Below are 25801 nucleotides of genomic sequence, written 5' to 3' on the forward strand. Positions count from 1 at the left end.
GCATGGAGCAGCAAGGGATGGACGTGGTAACTATTGGGGCTCCCCTTTCTACCCTCACCACAGCAATGGGTTCTGTCTCCTCTGCACCTGGCCTAGGTGAAAGATTTGCTGCTTGGTTTTCTGCTGCTGCTTCCTAGCTTGGGGCTGTTCTCTCCATGGAATGCCGGGAGCAGTTCATCCCGGGAGTGAGTTACACTCTCTCATCACTGCTCTGCTCTGGGCGGAGACCACACAGACACTGCTTTTCTGCCCCAAAGCAGGGGCTGAGGGGCTCTCACTGCCCCCTTTCATTCCTCCTCACTCTGAGATGAGCTGCAGTTGTGCCTCTTAATTTAATAAAAAGTATAGTTAGATTTTTTTTTTTTCCTGGGAGAAGCCGGCTGGTTAATGAGTCGATGGTATCTGCAGCGTGCTCTCGTCAGCGTGCCCGGGGTGCCTGGGCTTGACTCCAGCAGTCCCACGGCAGGGCAGAGGGCAGTGCTGATTAAACATTTACCCACCGGAGCTCCCTTGGGAATCAAGATAAAGAATTGAGTAAACCAGAAGAATTCCAGGAGGGGAACAGGCTCTTGGTTTCTCTTGGCTATCCTGTGTGCCACGTTCTTAATGGGGTTTCTCTTCCTGTGTCGATTTGTTTTAGAAAAGCAGCTTCAGAAAACTAAGGAGAATTAATTCTATTTAGTTAGTTAATGGGGAATAGCTCTGGGGTGACCTTATTGCACCCTTTCAGTACCTGAAGGGGCTACAAGAGAGCTGGAGAGAAACTTTTGTCAAGGACCTGGAGTGACAGAACAAGGAGGAATGGCTTCAAACTGACAGAGGGCAGGGTAAGATTAGATATTAGGGAGAAATTATTCACTGTGATGGTGGTGATGCCCTGGCATAGGTTGCCTAGAGAAGCTGTGGATGCTCTATCCCTGGAAGTGTTCAAGGCCAGGTTGGATAGGGCTTGGAGCAACCTGGTCTAGTAGAAGGTGTCCCCTGCCCATGGCAGGGGATTGGAACAAGCTGATCCCTAAGATCCCTTCCAATCCAAACCATTCTGTGATTCTATAATTCAGATTCCTTTTGGTTAGACCTTGATATAAGCACAAACCTCCTGCTGCTGCTCCTTCTAAAAGGTACCCTTATCATAGGCTTAAGCTGAGCTTTATTTTGCTTCCTAGACTGATCTTAATGTTAGAAGAGCATTTTATTTTTAGGCAGAAAATATGGGAAGTTTAGCTGCCCCTTGACTCCATAATGCTCCTGTCCCCTGACTCTTTAATGCTTTCTGGCCAGTGGAAGTTTGTTTCCTTTTTACTCTCTCCCCCTCTCATCTTGCGTGGGCTTTTGCCAAATGTAGTATTATTCACAGTCAATTATTTGGCCAGATGTAGCTGAAATACACATTGTGAGCAGTTGGCAGCCCTTTAAATTTATTAGTGTATTCTCCTCGCTTTCAACTGGTCTGATTTTCAGGGGACCTGAGCCCTCCCTGCGCTGATGGGACACCAGGACTGGGATTTCACATGTCCTGCCTGTGACCTACTCAGCGCTATGTTTAAGCTGAGCATCTCCCTGGGCCAGGTTAAGGTGTGTGGGTTGAAGTGGAGAGTTGCTTGGATGGGTTTGTGGTTTGAAACAGTCCCAGCTCCGATGGAAAATCATCCCTGCAGAGACCGGGAGAACTCATTGCACCTTGGAGGGTCTGGCTAAGCTCAGCCCTGTGCAAGGAAACAGCATTTGCAGAAGCTTTCTGGGGAGGGATGGGTTGTCCAGCTGGATGTGGGTGTGCAGGAGGTGGCCATGGTGTGCAGTTTAACCCCATCCTGTGAATATCCCAATAGGCTGCAGTCTGGGGAAACTATATTCCAGTGAGGGGCACTGAGATTACATTAAGCACAGATAATCTTCCACTTAATTAGCCCAATCATTTGAAGCTGCCATTTCAAGGCAAGAGGAACAAAAACTTGAGGGAGGAAAAGGGAAGCTTGTATCCATCCCTCTTTAATTAAACTTAGTGCCAAGCTCATGACTGTCACAGACGGTGCCTGACCAAAAACCCCATGTCTCATGAGCCCACCTTGCCTAGGGCACGTTGAGACATGTAGGTACTTTTTCTTTCCTCTTCTCTTTGTCTCTGAGGGCATTGATGAGGAACTGTGTGCTACAGTAAAGAAAATCAGTGTGGGGAGGTAAACAGCATTGAACTCTTCAACTGTTGCTGCAGCACGTGCAAAAGCTTGGTGCAATTGCATTTAGGGCACCTAGCTGCTTTATTTCCTGTCTGGCATTGCTGGAGGGATCAGGTACATGTGGGACTATTTTTTTTCCAAAATCTGATTCATCCTCCGTGTGCTTCTGAAAGCTCCCATTCCCATCGGCTCGCCCCTAGATTAGGCTGTCTGGGCAGCTCACACAGCATCAAGATGCTGACCACTAATATGAAATATAATTGGAGCAATTCAAACCTCTCCCCCAAGGGTTGGTTCTTTACATCATGCACTACCCTGTGAAAGTAATAAAGTCAGTGAAAGGGGTTATTCAAGAGAAATTGTCAGTGTTTAATAAATCGTGCAATTAAATGCAATAAAACCTCAGTATGCTATTCATCTGTTCTGTCTTAACACTTAAGGCTGGGGCTTTTTTCAGAATAACGAAGTTCTGTCCTAGATAATTTTTTCCAATTTCCTCATTAGACAGGTTCTCCTGAAGCCTTACAGTTCTCTGCACTGAACTAAGCTGCCAGAGCAGTGCACCTAATGTAATCATGGCATATAAAAAGTTATAGAGCAGTTCAAGGACTTAAGTAGCTCATAAATTTTTCTTCATATTTTCTCCCTAGTTCAATTCAGGGCTGAATTTAAGCCACAACACTGCAGGCAAAAATTGTGGTCCTCTTTCTCCGGCATGGGATGGTGAGACACCAGGGAATGAAGGCCTGAAACAAAATGTTCTTTAAGTGTTCTTTTGAACTGCACTGTCACTGATTAACTCTCTTCAAAATCATATATTAGCTGGGGTCTGGTGTGGGAGAGGAATTGAGTATTGTAGCCAGTATTCATCACCTGCACTGAGAGATGCTTTTGCTGTCATTGTGTACTACTGGTTGGGTGGTATGTCCTCTGCTTCCTGGATGGGAATAAAGGCAAGGGGAGAAGCATCCAAAGAGCCTTGGGGACCTGAGTTGAACCAGCACTGGGGAGGAAGAATATTTTGTCCCAGGGGTCATTTGGAGCCTGCCAAGGAGGATGTTTGGTGCTTCTCTTTCCATGGTGGAGTTTTCTAAAGAAGGCAGTGGATGGAATGGGGATCTGTGGAGCAGCAGTGGCCTCTCCCATTTTGTGTTTGTGTACTAAAAATAAAGTGGAGCTTTCCTACCCAACAGGTGCATAAACAGTATAGCAGCACCTCTGCCAGGAAGCTAAACATTAAATTTAGTGTTTGCCAGGTCCTCCTGGGGGAGATTCTCCATCACTGGGTGACACTAGGGAGAAGCAGGCATCTCCCCTGGTCCTGCTGGCTCTGGTTGTGTTTCTGTGCTCTGCTCCTGTGTTTTCCTCCTGTCTCAGCTCTTTTGCCTTAATAAGAAGTGATTTGTGAGCCTTTGGAGGATCCATTGAAAGAGCTAATTCTCTCTACTGCTTTTAAATTTTCACCAGGATTGGCACATCCTTGGTGACCAGAGTGGAGTCTGCAGCCTATTTCTGTCTGAAACCATCATGATTGTATAAATTGCCAGTTGCCACCTCTGTAAGCAGATATTTTGTGCTCTCCTCTTTCCCCTCACCCAGGAAGGTGTGACTGATTTCAAAGCCCTCCGAGCAAAATTTCAAAATGACTCTGACTTGGCTAACAAGCTGGCGCAACCACTCAAGAAGCCTTCCACTGAGATCACGTCCAAGCTGGGCTCTGGAGGGAATGCTCTGTCCAGTCCTCCGCCCCCGAGTAAGAGAGGTGTGAAAATAATAAAACCTGCCCATCCTGCCTCCCAACCCTCTGTGCTCACCCAACACAGCCCCTTAGCATGGCCTCGAGCCAAGCTGGGTTACGTGGAGCCAATGGGGGACAACAAAGAGCACGAGGGCAACATCTCAGGGAAAGGGCTGAGTTCTCCCCAGAACAGTTCAGAAAAGCCTCTGTTGTCGTGTAGCACTGATCAGCAAGGATCAGGCCAAACAGCTCCAGTGGACCCTCAGCTCCCAGATTCCTTCCACCACATCCTACAGATCTGGGAAGAGACTTTATGCTGCAATGAGAAAGCAAGTGCAAAACTCCCAATGCAACGGGCAGCAAACTTAGACATGCACCCTTGTCCGAAGCAGAGGGTGACACGTGCTCCTGTTCCATGGGACAGTGACAGGATGCAATCCTCTGGAAACAAGGCTGTGCTGGACTGGCATGCCAAGAAGAAGGATGCTCTGCATGGCAGTGGGACAGCTCTTCCCCAGGCTCCCAGAGGACACAGGAACTCTGATGCGGCAGGTGCTGAGGGCGCGGTGGCAACTGCATTCTGCCAGGCAGGTTATCGTCCACCAAGAGAGAAACCTCAGCACCAGAAAGGTACAGTAAGGTATATTCTTCACACTGAGTATATATATAGAGAGAGACTATTTACAAAGGCATGTAGCGACAGGACAAGGGGGGAATGACTTCAAACTGAAAAAGAGTAGGTTTAGATTAACTATTAGGAAGAAATTCTTCCCTGTGACGGTGGTGAGGCACTGGTACAGGTGACACAGAAGCTGTGGCTGCCCCATCCCTGGAAGTGTCCAAGGCCAGGTTGGATGGAGCTCTGAGCAACCTGGTCTAGTGGAAGGTGTCCCTGCCCATGGCAGAGGTTGGAATGAGATGATCTTTAAGGTCTCTTCCGACCCAGGTCATTATATGCATATGTGTTCTGGAAGTACGGGGTACAGCAGCTGGAGAGAAAAGCTGTTAAAAGTCAGGACCTTCAAACAAGAGGCCAAACTGGTCCATTGGAATGTTTTTTTCTTTCTCTGGAGGTTCTCGAGATAAGAATGGGTCCCAAACTGCTGCTGAACTTGGTAAGGGGAGGATCTCCATCTCCACCAATTTTTTTAAAACTCACTTAAGGAAATTGTCCACATTATGAGAATAGGATGAAGACTGAGGACAGGGGAGTATCTTCAGTTTTGGTCTGCTTTGGCCTTTTTCAGTCACAAGATAAATGTGACTGGACCTTCTCTTCAGTTTCACACAGACATAAAAAGACTTGGCTCATCTGCAAAGACAGTTTAATTCTAATTAAAATGGCTTAAACCTGAATTCCCCCCTCTACACCCTCCCAGCTGTGCAGAAGGTCATATTTAAGCTCAGAGAACATATTTCTTAGAGAAACTGGTGCTAGGAAACTCAAATGCTGCAAAGGTGCCCTTGTTAACGTCACACTGGGTGACAGGGCACTGAAAAGCTTAAGTCTTTGTTTACCCTGGAAAGCCACCTTGCTTGGACTGAACGCTGAAAACAGCCACGCCACTAAATCCTGGTGGATTAAGCTGTTATCAGTACAGAAAACTGGGCTAGTATTTTATAATCCAGAGGAAGGGAGCTGTCGAGAGCTGAGACCCCAACATGGTTCACTTTGTAAAAATCTGTAAAAATGGACATTTCCATTTACTTTGCCATTCTGGTAACATGGCAAGAGACCTGCTGTGTAATGAGGATGCTGAAATTGGGAAGAAGCAAAGTTGGTTAGAAATGTGAGTACAACAACTAATGATCCTATGTGGATTTTTGCTTAAATGAGGGCTAATTGGTGCCTGTCCTTGTGCTTCTCTGGAGCAGAATTGGAGCCTCCCTTCTGCCAGCCCAGAGCAGGAAAACGGTCTTACAGCCCCAGGAACAAGTGGCCAAGAATTAAACCTCTCCCTTCAGCTGAATCCCTGGGTCCTGCCCCTGGGAAGCCTCCAAGACCCCCAAAGTTTGACCTCGGTGCTTTCCGAAGCATCCTGCCTTTGGTCCACAGAGGAAATGAAACAAGTAAGAGATCTCTGGTCTTTCTCTCCAAACTTGTTCTGTAGAAAATGAATAATAATTTGCAGTTTATTGATATCTATTAGGCCATGATTCCAAGCCCACAGTTACTTGTTTATAACTTCTTCCTCGAACATTAACAATACCCCAGCAGTTTCAGTGGGGCTGATTTTTGCTCTTAATCTGGAAAAGGGATCTGCTTTTCCAGGCTGGACGCCATCCCACATGCAGAAACCCGCTTCCCTCCCAAGTGCAGCGTGTTGTGAGTGGTTTACAGCTGGCTGTAAAGCAGCAGCAGCTGCCTACGAGCTGAGCTGATCTTTATCACTCCTCTTCAATGGGAAATGCCTTGACTCTGGAGCACAACTGTGGGAAGGCACAATAAAATTGTTAGAAAATAGTCTGCTAATCCCCCCCACTTCTGTTTTAAATACAACAGAGGGCAATGTTGCTAAGTGTTCCAACATCAAGAAATGCAAAAGTTCAGTTTCCCATAATAAAACCCTATTGATGTTGTATAATAGAATATTTTGGACCACTTATTAAGCTGCTAAGTGGTGTTTCTTTATAGATACAGGCTTAATTATAGCCAGATTTTTAGACACAACTTTTGCTGAATTCCAAGGGAGCTCCTTTCGTAAGAAGGGCTCTGCTGAAGTCTCTTTGGCTTTAATGTGCCAGCACTTATTGGTGTGCCCTGGCTGTGATAAGAATAAGAGGGAAAGAGAGTTTTTCACTGAAACTCTTTTCTAACCTACTTGCCATTTCTAAATATATGAATTTGATGGAGGGAACTAGTTCCATTTATGTGTCATCATCTCCATGCCCTCTCCATATTGCTCAGTTATCGATCTCTAGAAAGCTTGGGGTTGTTGCCTGGGAACATGAAATAATGACATATTAACACAGCCAGTTTCTGCTGGCAATCTTATTTCACGCCTGCCTTTGTGTGCAGCGTGCTGCCTGAGGAAGGGCAGTCCCTGTCACACCTCCCATGGCTGCAGCTGGTGTTCTGTGGGAGAGCAGGATTGCCTTCAAATACTAATCCTCTGTGTGTTTGTGTGCAGCTGCTGGTGAAGAGGATTACTTGAGCCCTGAAAGGTGAGCCTGTGGGAAGGCAATGTGTGGCTTGTAGGTGACAGGAGCACCCCCATCCCATGATCTCAAGCATTTCAGTTCAGTCTGGAGAGAATGACTGACTCACAGAGGCAGCAACTTGCTCCAGGGGTTGTTCAAGTAAATGAAAGTGTTCAAGGCCAGGTTGAATGGGGCCCTGAGCAACCTGGTCTAGTGGAAGGTGTTCCTGCTTATGAGGGGTAGGATTGGAACTAGATAATCTTTAACTAGATCTTTAACTAGGTCTTCCATCCCAAACCATTCTGTGTTTCTGTGCTTGTAGAAACACAGAATAGCAGAACCTACATGGGAAACTCAAAGCTGGCTGGGATGACCTTCTCCTAAAGGAAAAAGCTTCATCCCTATTTTTTCCTCTTGGCTGTTAAAGCCACATGGAGAACCATATCTATGTGTCTTTAGGTCTGGTTTAGCTAGTGGAAAGGAAAACACTGCCAGTGCTTTGGTTGCAAAGTCATCAACTCCCACATGTTTTTTGCTTCCTGTTTTCCATATACTCAAGTTCCGTGTTTTTAGAAAAGAGATGCTTTTGAGAACTGTTGCTGAAACAAAGCCCTGGTGTAACCAGCAGGTGTTTGGATTTTCTTTGCCAGCAGTGAAGGAGTTTGCTCTCCTGCATGATTCTATGGTCCTATGTTTGTGCAGTCAGCACAACCAGGGTACAGGAGTCACTGCCCTCCCTCACCATGGCAAACTCTTCAGCTGTTTCCAGATGCTGAAGTGAGATTTTTATTGAGTGGTGGTCCAAATCACTGGAGTTTGTCTGAAATGGCTCAAAAATCTTACAGACACAACTTCTCTGTGCATGGGGATCCTGACTTTTTCTAATGTGTCTGTGACTTGTCCTGAGTGGTTGTGTAGTGGTCCTAGTTTTGTGCAACAAGAACAGAAAAATTGGAGGAAAATATTCATATGCATGTTTTGTCTTGGCTGTGAAAAAGGGAAATGGAACAGCTGAACCAGAGCAAAGGGAGGGGAATTCTTAAAATGCTTTCTGTGTCCAAACAACTCCTGCAGCTATCAACACAGCAAGTTATTCTTGACATCATGAGGTGTTCCTGCCAGCATTGGCTGGTGTTAACTTTTAACCTGTACTTGTCAGAAGAGGACTGGTCAAATAGGAACCAGCTCCACAGCTGTCGTGCCCCACAAGGAAGCTGTTCTAGTAATGCATTGCAGCAAAATTAGTGTTCTTGCTCCAAAACTTGTGATATGGTCTTTACAATAGGTCACTTGTTAAATATTAACGATATGATGACTGGGGAAATGAATTAAATAACTCCAGCATAAAAGCAAAATCACAGCGTTTTGGGGATGGAAATTCCCCTCATCGAAGCCTCACCTGGAATGAAATCTGGTCTCTTAGACACCCTGACGTAGTAACTTGGGCCGACTAATCTTGAGCTCTTACTGCTTGTTTGGGGATAAACACTCTGCCTTCACTGATGCTATTCAGGGATCCTTCAGCCCAGCTGTATTTCGGATCTGGCATGGCACTGTGGTTTATATAAAGGGCTGTCTGATGTCCAGCCAACCTCCCAAACGAGGATGTGGTTTATTCCGGGGTCGGGCTGGGGAAGTGAACGGTCAGGGGTTTTCCTGGTCTCCTCTTCATCAAATGATGGCACTGGGGACAAAATACCTGCTTGCAGTATTGACGCAATATGTATGTGTGTGTGTCCCACTCAGTGGGACCTACATGTCCCAAGCATGCTGTGGAACCAGAAAGATGGCAGGCACTGTCCCCGGGCTGCAGGGGAGAGCAGGGGGCTGAGGCAGCCTTTGGTATCAGCACAACCTTCTGCTTGACTTTAGGTGTTGTTTCTTACTCCAATTTCACTACTGTTAAAGTGCTCCTTCAGTGCCTTGTTCCTCAGGTTCTGGTTTACACTTAGTCCTTACTCTGAGTTGTGACAGTTGGGTGATTCCGGGAAAGCTGGACGCTCCCTGAGGTTTTTTATATAGTCTTTCAGTTAAAAGAAGGAAGTTCTTGCTAGAATTCTTCCTGGTGCTCTTTTCTCACCATACCCTGTCGCCCAGGTGTGTTACAAGCTGTGTCTTGTGCATTTGCTGCTTCCTGGTACATTCCTGAGATGCCAAAAACTCTGCCACTGTAGGTAGAGGGGAAGACTTAGGGATTTGCCTGGGTAATTCAGGAATGCTTGGCTTTCTCTCTGCAGCTATTCCCACATGACACTAATGTGAATTTCTGGAGGAAGAAAGGAAGAAAGGAGAATAAGGAGGTGGGAACTGGACTGGGAAACCCAATACTTGAGGCTTTGTGGTGCTGGAGCTGTGATGCCTTGTCTCCTCCTGTGGCTGGCATGTGCCACTTGCTGTGCTGGCATGGAATGATTGGCTTGATAAGCTCAGAAGCAAGACCTTTAAACATACCCTCTGATACCTCTGCTTTCCCCTTTGTGTTTCCTTCCATGCGAAGCAGCGTGCCGAACAGTGCAACTAAGTTGTTACCTATTGCAAAATACCTGAGTAGGCTTGAAAAAATGCTGTGCTCCAATTTTCTTGGATTTTTTTGTTCTGTTTCTACTTGAGGGATTGCTGTAGGCAGAAGACTATAATCCTAGTATGACGTCTCCTGATGTGCTTTGAGCCCTATAAATGCAGCCTGTCCTCCCCAAGGAAAAGCAGTGGGAGTGTGGAGTTGGGGGTAAGGTTCAGCTGAGCCCTACATCTGGCACAGGGCTCTCCTCTCCCTCCGAGGAATTCCTCATTTCACTTTGCTTTTTTGTAGGCTCAGTATCAAAGCACTTGAATTCCTTGTCCTTAAGAGGAATTTTTTTTTCATGCTTCTAAAAGGGACAGAAAAAAAAAAAATCTCTCTTTTTCATCTTCTCAGTGCTCAACTTGAAGAGCAGAATAATTATGAAGAAACCCCGATGTACCTGAATCAGTCTGGGGACACCACAACCTTGTGTGTCATTGAAGGTACTTTTCAAGGTAAGACTGCTAGGTGAATAACGTGCTCTCTGGGATAAGGCATTAAAAAAGGAAATAATAGAGTTTCTTCAAGTTGAGAAAAGCAGCTGCACATTGTTCCAGGTGACCAAGGATAACTCTCTGTACAGTTACTCTGTGCACTGACAGCATGTGAAGACTCTGGGGCCCAGACAAGACAGAAGTTAGTATTTTGGTGGTGAAATAATGCTTATAGTAAAACAGCAGGGGGGAAAATCATGATATACTACCCATGTAGAAGAGAAGGAAAAGAAGATAGTGAGGCAAACCTCGGCATCTTCTTGGGAACAGAAGGGCACAGAGTACAGAACTTTTCCATCTCCGTCAATGTTTTTTCCCAGTATAATTTTCTCCATCAAAGGGGCCACTGCTCCACTTTTACATTTTTCAAGGTTGCCTCTTTTTGGGAGGTTAGTTTCTGCCACGCGCGTTGTTTTTCCCTCCCGTTGGAACAGGAGCCAAACAATTTCCTTGGGGGATCCTGCCACAGCCCTCTTGGGTTTTCATATGAAAACTGTGGCCGGTCAATCTTGGTGCTGCAGTTCTCTGCATGCAAGCAAACGCTTAATGGCAAATAGGACCCTGGCCAGTAGGACATGGTAAATGTCCCATGGTGCATGTGTGCCTGGATGCTGAGTATCCCAACTGAAGTTGTTTTGCAACTAAAAGTGCAGTGACTTTAACGCAGGCTAAAAAGTAATATATGTTCGTAAATATCTTTTCCAGTACCTAAGACAGAGCCTCAGGAGCACAAGGTAAGTGTTATCACACAGCCAGTTTTGGTCTCACAGTCTTGACTGCACCATACTTTCCTGTCTTGAAAATTTTCAATATCTGTATTTCTTACGTGCCAAGAGTTTCTTTGTGTGTTGTCTGTGAAGACTCTCAAAAAATAAATAAGAAATTGCAGAGGGGACACAAAGAGTAATGAGATTCCCAAACATACTAGTGGGAAGAGTCAGTTCCCTTCAATTCCACTGCATATATGTAAGGAAGTGGTAACACCATCTGGATGTTGGTGGTAGACCAAGTAAGTGTCACACACTGATAGTAAGATCATGAATTCTTGGAGGGAAAACCCACTGAATTATTCTGGAAGTTCCTGCCAAAGACGAGCTGGTGCTGGTAGTCCCTCTGTGAAGGTGTAAAAGCAAAATTGAGCCTGCTTGCTTGGCATGGCAGAAGGCTTAGAATTTTGGCTCAGAAGCGAGGGCAAGTGTTGTGGGCAAGACTGTACACGTTTTCATCCCCTGCTGCAGGGATATCTCTGCTGCAAACTACAACTTTTCATTTTACCTTGGCTGCAAAGGGGTGGCAGTGCATCTTGGCAGTGGTAATATTCTGCAGGGAAGGCAGGATTGTGCATTGCACAGGGCAGGAGTTGCTGCAGCTATTCCTAGAGCAGACTGGCTTGGCTGCATGGACGAGCTCACAGCGGGTAGCTGGGCCGAGAGAACACATCACCTCTTGCCAGGAGATGACCATGTACTGGGTATCAGTTCTGGCCCTGCTAAAAGAGAGAAAACTTTGGAAAGTGTCAAACCCCACTGTCAAATCCTGACTTGCAAAGCAATCAAATTGCCCAGAAAACAGCACAGGTTTCCAAATGCACTTATTTGTGTGTGATTTGCAAGGAGGTTCTCTGGCTTGGCTTTGGTCTCATTTTATGGTAGGTTGGGAAATCTTTATTTAAGTAAAAAAACTTGCTCCTCTTCTGTAAGCTCTCCAGTCTGTAATAGCTTTCATGCTGACCAGCAGCTTCACTCTTGCACTGTTATATTATCCCTATATAGTTTGTCAATATGTGTGTCCCTTGTCCTGCGAAGTAGAGGAAATATCCTTGACTGATGATTATTCCAAATGTAAAATGCTTCTGGGCTTTCTAAAGAAATATTTCTTTAAATACTAGATGACAGTTGAGGCCTTGTATAAAAGGTTGACTGCTGAGAAAAGCACAGTGGCTGAAGGCTTTCCTCTTCTTTATTCTAGAAACGGAAGATTTTTCCTTTTGCCAAATACAGGTAATTTCCTTTCCATTCTCTCAATCTTCTTCTAGCCCCACAACTAACTCAGGTTAGGAATTGGATATTGTAACAATCAGTAAATAGAAAGAAATTTCATATATTTCATGACCAGCGCAGACAATGATGCTTTTCTGTGTCAGCACTCATGATTTCTAAGCATAACTGGAGGGGAGATTTTCTTTTCTCCTCTGGGACACAAGAAGATACATGGTCTTTTCCTACTGTAACCTGAAGTCTTTCAGCATAAGCAGGAGAGTTATGAGGCTCTCAATCTGGAATGCCTGGTTCCAGGTCCAAGGCTGTGTGGGTAAGGCAAGGTCTTACACTGAATTTCACTCTGTGAATGTCATGCTTCAAACTCCTTGCAGTGTATAATTATTGTCACTGTCTGAAGGCTGGTTTTTGTTGTTTGGTTGTTTGGTTTTTTTTTGATGGGGATTTTAGAGTCATGAGATAAAAGGGAGTCACTTCAGTGGGAAAATTTGATGCTGGGGAAAAAAAAAAGGTATCAAGTTTTGCATACTGTTGCTGTATCTTCTTCCCTAAATCTATGGTGAGAAGTACCTCTTGTGAGCCAGGTGCCCCCACCAGCAAATGGATCTAACTTGTCCATTCCTGCTATGAGGAAACAATCTCATTAGTTTATTTCCCTTCCAAGAATGATTGCTATTATCCCTGACTATCTGCTGACTTAGATTTGGATTTGCCCTTACTTTTAGTACTGGTGGTCTTTTGGGCACCTACCTCATTCAGAGGGGAAAATGAGCTGCCTACTTGGGCACTGTCATAAACCAATGTGTTTGCAACTTTGCTAAAGTGTCTGTGTTCTGAGATCTTTCTCATTTCTGAAAATTTCAGTTCTGAAAGAGCTACAGTAGAGGATGAAAAAGAGGGGAAACCAAGTCATGAAAGAGAGAAACTGGAAGTGAAAAAAATTTTCAAGGTATTGTAATCCTTGAGATTAATTTTAATAGTTATTATAGGGTTTCTTCTCCTTCTATCCTCCCTGTCTTTGGGTAACAGTTGAAACTTGAGCCCTTAATCCCTTTTTGATCCCTTCTCTTTTGCCTCTTCATCCCTCAGCTGCTACTGCCTAAAAATCAGGTGGTGCTGCCAGGCAGCACCTGTGTCTACCACAAATCCCTGATGGAAAAGGGCATGAAACTGTTTTAAGTCCACAAAAACATATATTCTTATATATATGTGAATTATATTAACTTATATTAGAAAACTGTTTCTAAAGACTGTATGGACTAAAGCAAATGTTTGATCTCAGACAGGTGGAAATGAATACATGTCTCCCAGTAGTCAAACCAAGAAAGATGGCAGAGATGGGATGAAGGTCCTGCAAGGGAAGCAGGATGTGACCAGTACCCTGCCTGCAAAGTATCCTACCCTACAAGGGCTGGCAAAAGACAGACCCGAGCTCTGTGAGTATCTCATTGCCGTTGAGTGTTTCCTCAATCCTCAGTCCCATCTGTTGCCCAAATGTCTCTTCCATGTGGGAAATAATAATGTTAAATTTGGATGCAACTCTTGAACCAATTTAGTTAAACCAGGGCAAAAGGTTGCATGAGCATTTGTGTTCTGGTCTGAATCATTTATTTTGGCTTTGCAAATAGCTTCCTAAGTTGGTTAACCATCTGCGTAACTCAAACCAAGGTGTTTGTTTTTCTAGCAGATTGCCCTTATCCAAGAGAGCTGAAATCCACTCCTCTGCTTCTCACAATTTATTGAGTCTCAGAAAAGGGTTTGGCTAAGGCTTGTGGTAGAAACAACGTGAGCAGAATGAGAGCCTGAAGGCTCCCTCTGTCCCTTAGTAGGATGAATGATGATTCCTTGCTCGATCTTTTGTGGCACCAGGCTGACTTTCGCCTTCTTTGGTCACAATACCCTCAGATAGTGACTGGAGCTGGTGATATGTGCCTTAGCTGCACAATTAAACCCAATCACATCTTCTCTGTAAACACTATTTTGCAGCTTCAGGTACAAATGTTTATGGGCTCTATTCTGCACAGCCTTACTCTTACCTCTGCAAGCCATTAGTGTGATATGGCAGCATTTTAAAGATGAAAGAGAGCAAAGTAACTCTATTGGGCTCTGTGGACAGACCAGGAGTGTGAAGGAGAAAGTGTAAATTGGCTGTGACTGTGGTTATTTTTATTGGTGTGGTTCTCGGGTATTATTTTTTTTAAATTTTAAATCACCTCATAATAATTTTCTGTTTCGGTTGGCGTCTGTTTTTGTAAGAAATCTTGCTGGCTTGCTTCACCTTTGAACAGCTGGAGGTGATTTCAGTTGAGATTTTTTTTTTTTCAAAGTACTCATGGTGAGCCTCCTGCTATTGCTTCAACAGAGAGGTTGATTAGGAGAATTGTTAGGTCCCTCTCCTGCCTCCTTATCTTCTTCATGGGGTTTGAAAGTTTTGCAGAAGTTGTGGTCCATAACTAGACCATATTGAGGTGGTGCATGTTTCCAGTGAGATCTACTGCATGAATCATAGAATGGTTTGGGTTGGAAGGGACCTTAAGGATCATCTCATTCCAACTTCCTGCTGTGGGCAGGGACACCTTCCACTTGACCAAGTTGCTCCAAGCCCCTTCCAACCTGGCCTCGAACACTTGGTGTGTTCATTTTGACACACTATCTGCTTGTGTTTGTCTGGCTGCATTTCTACATTACTCCAGCTCTCTTAAATCAATTTTAAGGATTTAATATTGCCACTTAACAGAGTTCTCCAGTAATAATCTTCTTCTAACCTCATGAGGTGCAACTCTGATGCTTGATTCCATCCCTCAGTGAGATACATCTCTGGGATACTCATCCTCCTTGGCTTCTTTCTGGGATGTACTCCAATGGACGGGTACATTGTTTAAATCCATTCTGAAAAAGCCATGCTTTCCCTTCAATCATTTCTCCAAACATCCATGAATAGTCTCTTGGGATGCTTTCTGGTGAGAAGGATTTGAGAATATCAATGGACTTTTTAATTTTTGTAAAATCTGTAATATTTTATGACTTTAAAATGTTTTAAAGGTAAATGTTTTAAAACTTAGAAGCTTTTAAAATCCTTAACTTTTGCTTCTCAAAGTGAGTCAGAGTAGAGCCTTTCCTTGACTCCTGGAATGGAAAATATAAGTTGTGTTACCCTCAACAGTTGTTCATGTCCTGAGAGAAGTTCCTCAGAAAAGCTCCTAAAGCAAAAGTCCTTTCTCATTTCCAGTGCACAGCATGGATGTTGGTGCTCCAAAGCCAGGGATAGAAAGAACAGCCTTGAACCAAAACACTTGGCAGCCTCTGCAGGCACCAGAAGATATATACGATGATATTGCGGAATTGCAAGATGGACTGTGAGTATGGACCTGGGCTCTTCACAGTGCCTGTGTCTATGAAATGTCATTTAAAAACTGCTGCAGTAAATCCCCATGTCATACTTCTGTCTTCTAGCAGCTACGGGTCAAATGCCTCAAGTTCCTTCACTTCAGACAGCTGTAAGTGCAGCATGTGGGGAAGCTCAAACAGGAGCTGCTTTTAATTTGGGCTGGTCCCTGGGAGATGATGAGATTAACTTTCAACATCTATAGTGTCTCATTCTGGCCTGGTTGCTCTAAATTCTCATTAACACTGGGGGGGAGTAATATACATGTCTAGCATGGAATTCATTTGAGCTGACCTTGAAGCCTCTGTAAGAGTAAAACGTAAAAAGTCTGGGTGCAATTTGTCCAGCAAACCTCACCTCACCTCATTGCTACTGAGCGTGGTTTGTGATAATGGCATCCCTTGGTTTAAAGTTTCAGGAAACAGCTACGAGGAAACATATGAAGATGTTGAGATTGGAGGTGATAATCCAGCAAAACCAGAGTAAGTTGCAATTTCTTAGCCTGTATTTTGAAATACTGGCCATACATCCTTGATCTCACATGTCAGGTACTGGCTGGAAGCCTTTTTTTTTTTTTAATGCAACTGCAGAAAAGTTGTTGTATGGGTGGGTTTCTTCCCCCTCTTCCTCCTTCTTTCCTTTTTGGCTGATACTTAGGGAGCAAAAAGTAGTTACCAAACTTAAATCCCTAAGCAATGAGGGCTTTCTTTTTTCTTGTAGCACTCCCCATCCGTTGGAAGTATTGCCCTTACAGACCTCTCCTTGCATCAAACACACAGGGCAGTCTCACTTGCCTTCTTTTGGTTAAAAGTGTTGCTCAGCCGTAGCTGAGAAACGGCACATTTTTGTGTGTGTCAAAAGAGGGAATGCTCAAGGGACAAATTGTCCCCATAAAACAGGACAATTTGAGATCACAGGAGGTTGGAAAGCTGAAAAAAGCCTGACATGCTGTAACTAACTTGCAACCTTCTCTTTTTTATATGGCTTCTCAAGATATTTGCTTCCATGGGGTGTGTTATAAAACCAATGAGTTTTGCAGCCTCGGGTTTATATGTTGCTTGAGCTTCCCAAATGGATTAAGAGGTGAAACATGAAGTTAGTTGTGTTTTGTGTGGTTCCCTACCCTCATGCAGTAAAAAGTTTCCTTTGTAAGAAATATAGACAGCCTTTGGGGAAGGCATATGGGCTGGGGATGTGGCACACTATTGCTTGGACTGCATCTGGTGGCTCTCTTCTGAGGAGCAGAGTGGGAGGAATAATAAGGTGTTGCTGTACATCTGCTTTTCCCTTACGGATGTGAGGCTCACACTGGCTTGCATCTGGATTCAAGTCTAGCTAAAGTGTAGATGTCAGAGAGGGGGAAAAGGGGAAAACTGTAACCCTGGAGGTGACAGGGTGGTTAATAAAAGGAGAAGGTGTCATTTCTCTGCAAATTGTCCATGGGAGTTGTGTGATGGAGGTGCACAAGCTTCTCTAACCAGAGGGTAACATGTTCCCAAGTGGACCATCCATGTCCCCCACCAACTGGGAAGTGCATCCATGCTTCTCCTTCACCCTTCTGCACATGGGTGCAGAACAGTAGCAGAAATTAAACTATTACTAACTCACAGAGGAGCAGTGCATCTTCCTGGGCTTGCAAAGGAATTTCAAGACCATTTGGGACCAAATTCATGGGGTTCAGAGGTCAGGGTCTTAATCCCCAAACCAGCCTTTATGTAATCCTACTATTGATCCCACATGCAGGATTATGTGTGCTGATACACATAAAGTAATTTTAATAGTACTTGTGCATGGGTAATGTCCCCCACGGGAAGACCTTGGTTGCTTCCAGATCCCTTATTAGAAAATTGCTGTGTAGCTTTGCAACCCCCTGTAAGCTTCAGAGAGGAGAGTGTGTCACGGAACATCCTTCTCAAGAGCATACATGACAGAAATGTGTGAGGGAGGGTGGCACAGACAGATGCCCCTGATGTCCCCTTTAATTGTCCCTGCATGCTTCTGGGTAATGCTTCCTTTTTGTCACAATTTTTACTCCAAATAAACCTGGATCACCCTGTAGTTGTTGGGTCAGAGGAGAAGAACTTCAACTAATGCAGAAAAGTTTAAATAAAGACTTGAGCTTGGACTTTATAATTAAGCATCTTTTGCTGTGCTGGTGCCTATCCCAGTGAATCCATTATCCACATGAAGCTATTAAAACTTAAAGCTTACTGCTGAGCTGAGATCCAAGGTCTGCTGACCTTCCTTTCCCCTGCTTCAAGATCTCTGGGGCTACAAGTATTGCAGCTCTCACATACTTCAACACCTAGTGCCTCTTTTAATTTAAAATCTGTTTCCCTTTTGGACAGAACAGAAAAACAGAAGAGATTTGGAAACCTGTTTAAGATAGAAAAGTTGAAGCTGAATAATTTCAGGCTCAAGGAAAACCTAAGGTAAGGAAATGTTGGTGGTCCTACCCCTTCCCTCTTCAAACCTGAGCATTCTTCTTTGCAGTAATTTGAAAGCAGGAGGTCTAAGAGTAAGAAATGCAGCTTTATTGCTTATGCCAAAAGTGCTTCTATCAACTCATTAAGAGCTGCTATGGCAGATGTGACCAATGGTCCATCTGTACAGCTCCTTTGAGGTCTCTGGCATCAGGAATCTACAGGAGGTAGTCCTACAGCAGCCTCTAGGTTTTCATAGGCTTTCTGCTGCCTTTGGTACCTTTCTGATACCTCAGCATGACACAGGTACACAAGGGAATGTAGAAATATGATTCCTGCTGCCTCCACCTGTGGCCCAGGATTAGGTACAGCCTTGCTGATGTGGCTCCTAAGGGTTGAGGGTTTTTATTCCAAGTCCCATTTAGAGCCAAGCTGGCAACAGCATCTGCTGAAGTTTACTATTGAGTTGTTAGTCTAACAGGGTAGAGGATATTGTATAACTTCTTCCAGTGCCCTTTCGGATACTCTAATATTCAACCCTGGATAAGATTCCAGGGAAATTGCCTTTTCCTCAAGTGTGCAGTAGCTGCCTGCAGAACCCATCCTCCACTGCTGCCAGCAAGTGCCTCACCCTGTGCACAGTGCCTGAAATGCTACTCTTTCTTATTTCTTTGCAAATTCCAGGTTAAACCTTTCCTCTTTTATGTTAGGGTATTTTATTTTACTTACAAACCTTTTCACACTAGATGCTCTGTCATGTCAGTGGCTCCTTTGAGCATTACTGCTAAATATCATTATAGGGAAGGACCCATCAGGTTGTGTGCCATCCTCCTGTCTCAAAGAACCCTTGAAGTTTCTGAAAGCACCTTAGATGTCTACAGAAATTGTAACATTTAAATTCCTGGGCAACCCATGATATTGGCAGACTTATAGGAAGGAATTACTACTGGCTGCAATTACCAATTGTCCATCAACCCTCTTGCTGCTGGGAAGCGATGTAGGGGTGGGCAGCAGAGCTTGGACTGTATTTTGGATGCAATATAGACCTTTCCTGCTTGATGAACACATGGCTCTTGATGTTGTCAGAGGATGGAAATGCTTATTTAGCAAGGGATGTAATTTTGGCAAATACTGTTGATATCACATAGCTCATGCAGCTAGACCTGTCTCCATCAGCAGCAAGCACTGACAGCTTTTGGGGGCTTTTGGCTTTTTGGGTGATGCTGAAGTGCAGACTTGTTGCTAAAAGTCTTTTTCTATCCACAGATTGGTTTCCATTTCGGTACCAAATTTAGGTAAGCAACATACATGTGTCTGACTCTTGGGGATTTACTTTTGTGTGTATGAAGAATGTGTATTGTACAGTAATCTTGATGCATTGTGCCTTTTTGAAAATCATGTAATGTGGCAGCATTAGTTCTGAAGACTTGATAGAGATTTGTACCTCACTCGAGGGCGGTGTTTTTGCTCATTTTTGGGTGTTTTTTCTCTGAAGAGGAGCATTTCTCCTGCAGATCTGAATATATTAAGGAAGGTAATGTGTGAAGCAGTCCATGCTGAACCACTGCTTTCAGGCTGATGGTGGTTAAGAGCTGACATCACTCCAGCAGCTCTCTGTAAAACTACTTATTTCTGCCTGGTGGAGGCACAAGTTCATGCTTTGCATAAATGAGGGTGGACACAACACCTGCCCTCACTAATCAAGCCTTGAGGAGGTGCTGGAGTGAACTTACCCATGACCACATGGGAACCCTGCCTGGGCTGGCTACTGCTGCTCCTGTTCCATCTGTGGAGCTGGATGGCCAAACCCATCCAGAAAACTGCCCATACACACAACTAACAAACCCAAGCATCGTTCCTTGCACTGGAGCTTTGCCAGATGTTTGGAGCCCTGAGGATCTTGCCTTTGCACTGCCTTGGCCTCTTTGGGTTGAGCGACTAGCAGCAGCCCAAATTTTCCCCTGAAATACATAATTTGGAATACCAGGCTCAGAATGACATTTTCTAATAGTTTTCTTTCCTGCATTTTGATTGACAGCATCTGTATCCCAGGAGGACCAGGTGTATGACGATATCGAGGTGGGGCAGAGAGAGCCCAGGTGAGGAAGGTGCCCTCTCCTGGCACTGGCCTCAGGCCAAGGAGATGTTCCTCTGGGCACAAACCCATGCCCCGAGGAGCCTGTGGTACTGCAAACCACCAAGGGTCACGAGCTGGTTGGGACTCAGTCCCCTGGAGACAGTCCAGATGCCCTTTCCATGTGTGTTTAATTTGGCAAGTAGCATCCTGAAAAATGTTTCTTCAGCGTTACCTAGTTAGTGCCAGAGACGTGGGAAGGAAAGAGCTGCTCCCTGAAACACATGAAAATTCAGATAGTTTTCCTAAGGAAGGAAAACTCCAGCTCCCAGACCCGATTATCAGCCTTGTCCTGGCAGGCTCCTTGTCAGAAAAATTACTTTTAATAGGAACAGCATGTCTTGATGTCTTGCTGCCAGATGATTGTGGCGGCTGCGCGTGCTGGTATAAATCACAGCAAGTGTTTGCATTTCAGTGGTGGGTGTGGGGGAAGAGAGGGAAAAATCACTACTCTGTAGGTACATGGGTTAGGGAAGGGGACATAGTCTGCTGGAAAAAATTGAACTCCTGTGTGTCTCTTCCTCTCAGAGAGAAGGATGACAAGTACAAAATCCGGATGCCAAAACTTCGGGTGCCGAAAGAGTATAAAGACAAAAGGAAAAGCATCGCCGATGTGGAAAGGTCTTGATTTCCATTCTGTATTCCCATGCTGTCTAACTTTGTACATGTGTCTCCTTAGTGATTTCAGGAGTGGGATGTCCCTAATGGCACAGACATTTTATGTTGGCTGCTTTGAACCCAGCTTTTAGGAAACTTTACAGAAAATGTCTCAAGGGTAAAACAAATTCTTGGATCTCAACTGTATGCAAACGGAGGGTATCCTGAGGTCTTATCCTGAAGTTCTGTCATGGCTTCCCACTTAGCTGGGGCAAAAAGTTGTTACTTGCTGTATATTTGGTTCCTTTTTGCTATTTCAGAAGGTTTATATTAGATATTAAGAAGAAATTCTTCCCTGTGAGGGTGGTGAGGCACTGGCACAGGTCGCCCAGAGAAGTTGTGAATGACCCATCCCTAGAAGTGTTCAAAGCCGTGTTGGAGGGAGCTCTGAGCAACCTGATCTAGTGGAAGGTGTCCCTGCCCATGGCAGAAGGGTTGGAACAAGATGACCTTTAAGGCAGCAACTCAAACCATTCTGTGATTTTGGCAAGAGCCCTGTGTTTAGAAGCCCTGTACACAATGTAGTAATTGCCTGTAGTTTCCCTTGCCCTTATTTTAAAGTATTGATTTCTTAGATCTTCTCTCTCTGGTTGGGCTGATTGCATTGTGTCTTGCTGTATCCTTTGTGCATAAAAGCAAAGATTTTTTTTTGTTTGTTTTGTTACTGGTGCTGCAAAAATTCATATGGAAGTAGGAGATTTCCTTTACCTTTGAGATTAGAAAAATGTGCATCGCAATGAGCTTTTTTATGACCCAGTACATGGGACTTCAAAGAAATGCAAATCAAAGATTCATTTTCCAGGTTCTTACCACAGAGCTCCTGCATGGGGTTGCTCAGACACTGCTGGTTGTGTTGTGCACAGTCATAGGTATAACTTTACAAACCATCAGGAAGTCGATGCAATTTCATCCCTTCCTTAGACATCACAGGTCTTCCAGGCTGAGTCTGCCAAGGAGGAATCTCTTCACAGCCTAGAAATTCCTAATTTCAGCTCTTGTTTCCCCTTGTCTTAATTTTAAGTGCATCAAAGTGAGCCAAAGGTGAATAATTTATTACAAATGGGTGGGGGTTTTTGTTTGGTGTTTTTTTCCCTGTCTTAAGTTTTAAAATTAATGCTATAGCTAGAATTTCATGTACCAGAAAGAGTGGCATCTCCATACTCAGGGAATGCCCCAGAAGGAATGGCCATTGCTCCCTTTAAGTGGGGCATAAGAAATTGTTTTCCACTTTACAGTGCCATATAAATGTCTGCTTGGGTGACTTTCTCCTCCATGTGCTAAAAAACCCAAGAGAAATCTGGAGAGCTGTGTCAAGCCCCACTTCCATAAATGACTCAGGATGAGAGTTATCTGGGGACCCTTTCCCTTTATGTTTGAGTATAAATAAAACCAGAAGGAGACAAACTGCTGGGGGAAAAGTGAATTGTTGACTTCTATAAAAACATGACTGATTTGAAACACTCAATTGAGAGTTTGTTTGTTCCCACGCTGCTTACAGAAAAAAAAATTATTGCAAATGGAGATACAAAAGGGCCCAAGTTATGCTCGCTAACATATTTGAATTGTATATTCATTATTTTATGAAAAATAGGGATGTGAATGGTGTGCTTTCCTATTCCAAGGGTTCATTGCAGGCAAGGCTGGAGTTAGGCTTTGAGCTGCAATTCCAAATGTGCCAGGGATTATTTAAATGGACCTCACAAGTGTGTGTGTGTGTGTCTCTTGATGCAGAAATATCTTCAAATTCAAGAAGAGCAGTGAAGAAAAAAGCAGGAAGAGAGAAAAAGAAGAGAAGTTCTTTAGAGAAACATTTGTGGTACGTGTCTTTCTAGAGAACTGGTTGTGTCAGAGGAGGAAAACAGCTATGTGGCTTGTTTAAAAGATGCACAGGGGAACGTTGTTGGTCCTCAGCTATTCTGCCAGAGATGCCTCACTGACCTGTTCCTTCTCCCTTAATCTGGGGTCTTCATCAGGGATGTTACTGGGGTTTTTCTCCCTCTTCATCCCTAACCAAAGCCTCACAACCCATCCTGAAATCTCTTCTCTTCATCCCTCCCCACTGCCCTTACAGACATTGCACAGAAGTGTGGAATAACTTGTTTTATTTCTTTCCTGCAGTATGATAAGGAGATCAATGTCATCAACACAGCCATTGCTGAGTGCTCAGTCTCCAGTGAGAGGAGAGTGGATCTCCCTGTCACAGCTGGAGAACAGCTGGATGTTATTGATGTCACGGAGGGCCACGCAGTGATCTGCCGAAATTCAGAGGGCAGATGTAAGTCTGCAGAAAGTCTCTGGCACAGGAAGGGGGGACATTGCAAACCCGTTTGGAGGGGCAAATCAGCCTCCCAAGCCACAGTATGTTCTTTGTGCTTAGCCACTGAGACTTCATTTGCTCAGGAATTTACTAATTTACTTCCTTTTTTCCCCCCTTCTCTCAGATGGGTACGTTCTAGTGGAGCACTTGAACTTCAGGTAAACTCACATTTTATTTATTGTGATGCATATTTCCTTCTTTTTCCTGTGTAGAGATATCTAAGATCTGGAGAAATGTACTTAAAACTTCTGAAGGTAGGGGAAGTTAATGTAAACAGCCAGTATTAAATATTAAATAAGTATTTCCAGTTTTAGTCTGCCGTTACACAAGTTTCCAGTCCAACTGCAGCTAAAAAAAGGCCCGTCCAGTCATGACTTCTATAAATTGGAGATTCCTGACTTGCCTTCAGATATGCCATATTAATTCACATCTGCTGCAAACATGGGCCACTCAGTGTGCATTGCCTTGCCAAAACACACCCTCAAATTCCCTGCTGCAGTGTTTCCTTGCATGCTCATGCATAATTGATACAAATGAACCTTGCTGGAAAATGTTCTTTTTTTTTTTTTTCTTTTTGGGCAGACAGTACTGACTTCCCTGAGAGCTGGTCTACCCTGAACCATCCCTGAAAGTTTCCTTTGTGCTTCCTGCATCCAGGAGAGCCCACCTTGGTCAACTGTGGAGTGATGATGCCCATGTAAATAAAGCTGAATTATTTTTTGTACTGTTAAATGTGCAAGAGATGTTTCCTTTTCTTTTTTTTTCTCTGACATTTAGAGCATGTCTGCATCGATTATTAGTTATTTTCAGTATTTCTCACTTTTTGGTGCAGTTGGTCAGTTCTGAAATAGCCATTTCATTTCTGCATTTGCATGAAGAAAAATTGTGCACATTAGTTGCTCCAACTTCTTACTGTCTGTTTTAGGTGGTAGAATTACAAAATTCCCCAAAAGATTTTAAAAAGCAAACCATATAATTTTGAACTGTTTTTGGTCTTAAAACTATTGGGAGAAGGAGGATGTATCACCACTCCTGCTGTGTTAAATATATCAAATAGTGGAGAAGTTGACTCATTTCTTTCCAAAAAACATGAAAAAAGAGTAAATAAAGCATTCAGTCAAAATTTACTTTATTTTTGTAAGCTAACTTAGGCATCCCAGATATGTAAAGGTTGACTCCTGGCTCCCACTGACTCACAGGCAGTTTCCAACAGTTGCCCCTGTGTTTGGGCTGTTCTCCACTGTGGGCCTGGAGGATGATTACTTGTTTTAAGAAAAATGCTTCTAAATGTAGGAAGAGAAATATAAATTTTTAGTGGCTTCTCCTCAGTGTATCCAGTGGACACATTTTCCAGAGTATGCTGTGAAATTTTCTGTGAAAAGTAAAAAAATGGGGATAGGATTTTTACGTGGCTTGGGAAGAAGAAAAACCCTTAAGTCTGACTGTAGTGTACAGCTTTTGCCCCTCCCTGGCTCATTTTAAGAGCCTGTATCAGCTTGCTCATAAATATCCTAAAAATGTAGAAGTTTTAATTAGAAATTATTAAAAGTTCCAGGCTTAAGAAAACACAGCAAAATAAAAGTGCTGTTTGCCACAGGGCCATTTCAAAGCTGGCAAAGGAGACATCAGTAAGAAAACAGAGCAAATATTTAACATTTACTTTTAAGTCTATACAGGCATTCTTATTTATTTTACCATGTGGTTATTATTAAGTGCGTTGGCCTGCATCCATCCTTGAAATAAAAAAAATAAATAAAACAATCCCCTGTAAGCATGCGCAGCTTTGCAGGCTTGCCAGCCCAAATATTTAGACTTCTCTAGTGGTGATGGAGGGTTTGGGGAGCTGAAGTGCGTGTTTGGCTTTGGCACAGGCTGGGACGTGCTCTGTGTCCTTCACCTACAGCCTTTGAGGGGAATCAGCCTGATGGAAATTGTGGAGATGGTTTAGCTTGGGGGCTTTTTTCCATGGCAATGTTGAGGATTAATACCATGAAGAAAACATCCCCTTCCTCATCCCCCTCCCCAGCCAGTGCTAACTCACAGCTCGTCAAGTCCATTAAGCTCTGTGAGCACTACGAGCAAATCTTGTATTAGCCACACGTGTGAGCTCTTTTTTTGCTTCATAAGGAAGTTATTTAACAAGTTTCTCTCATTTTAAATTAAGGCTTTTAAAAAAAATCTCCCATATATCCTATGATAGACGTGATTGGGCCCTGATCCCGGTGCACTGACGCAGAGTCCTTGTGGGGTTGTGCCCCAAATCCCTGTGAAACATGAACTTCTGCACCAGCATTGGCAGCTGATTTAATGCAAAGGTGCCTTGCAATACACTTAGAAATATATTTCCCCATGGATAAATTCCAATGCATGTACAGAAGAAAAGAGCTTTCTATGGGATGACTCCAGACAATACAAAAATTCTTTAGATAGAGCAACTTAGATATCCTCAATTAAACCACAGGTTGGCTAAATTTAGGTTAAGATATTGGTCAGGAAATTAAATGTGTCATTTTCCTTTTTTTTCCTTTACAAGCCTCGCTGGTACATCCTAACCACATCAAACCTTAAAATAATTCTCATGCGAGTTTTAAACCCTGTTCCTCTGTGTTTCTCTTCAAAAAGGAAATCATCATGATAACAGTTGTTGATTTGCTGAGTTTGAGGGAGAATTGAAATTTTTTAGAGGGCAATTCTGTATCACAGAAATTGTGTAAAAAGGAGAGCGTGGATAAGGACAAAACTGGGGCATTCACTGCAGCTGTGTGCTTTCACTGGATT

At 43.8% G+C, this 25801-nt stretch overlaps 1 protein-coding gene across 6 annotated transcripts; it reads left to right on the forward strand.

The window, feature by feature from the left end:
• Window positions 1–2: 2 nt before the first annotated feature.
• FYB2 (FYN binding protein 2) lies at window positions 3–25776 on the forward strand. Of its 6 annotated transcripts, XR_003536788.1 has the most exons (22): window positions 4–26; window positions 1462–1575; window positions 3777–4545; window positions 5791–5985; window positions 7047–7080; window positions 9971–10071; window positions 10816–10844; window positions 12079–12110; window positions 12972–13056; window positions 13390–13543; window positions 15337–15463; window positions 15561–15604; window positions 15905–15974; window positions 17841–17924; window positions 19182–19210; window positions 19954–20014; window positions 20578–20670; window positions 22438–22522; window positions 22825–22981; window positions 23148–23181; window positions 23606–23720; window positions 25557–25776. XR_003536788.1 is itself a non-coding variant. In XM_027699040.1 (21 exons), the coding sequence occupies exons 2-21, from the start codon at window positions 1486–1488 to the stop codon at window positions 23613–23615; spliced, it is 2283 nt and encodes a 760-aa protein (XP_027554841.1). In that variant the 5' UTR covers window positions 4–26; window positions 1462–1485; the 3' UTR covers window positions 23616–23755. The 6 variants fall into 6 exon arrangements, 5 of the variants coding, with proteins under 5 accessions (XP_027554843.1, XP_027554845.1, XP_027554841.1 ...); XM_027699040.1 differs by lacking the exon at window positions 25557–25776 and having other exon boundaries at window positions 23606–23755; XM_027699041.1 differs by lacking the exon at window positions 25557–25776 and having other exon boundaries at window positions 15564–15604; window positions 23606–23755.
• The last annotated feature ends 25 nt before the right edge of the window (window positions 25777–25801 follow it).

Source organism: Neopelma chrysocephalum, unplaced genomic scaffold (assembly GCF_003984885.1).
Source record: "Neopelma chrysocephalum unplaced genomic scaffold, ASM398488v2 Primary Assembly neopelma1_135, whole genome shotgun sequence".
In the NCBI taxonomy this organism is placed as follows: Eukaryota; Metazoa; Chordata; class Aves; order Passeriformes; family Pipridae; genus Neopelma; species Neopelma chrysocephalum.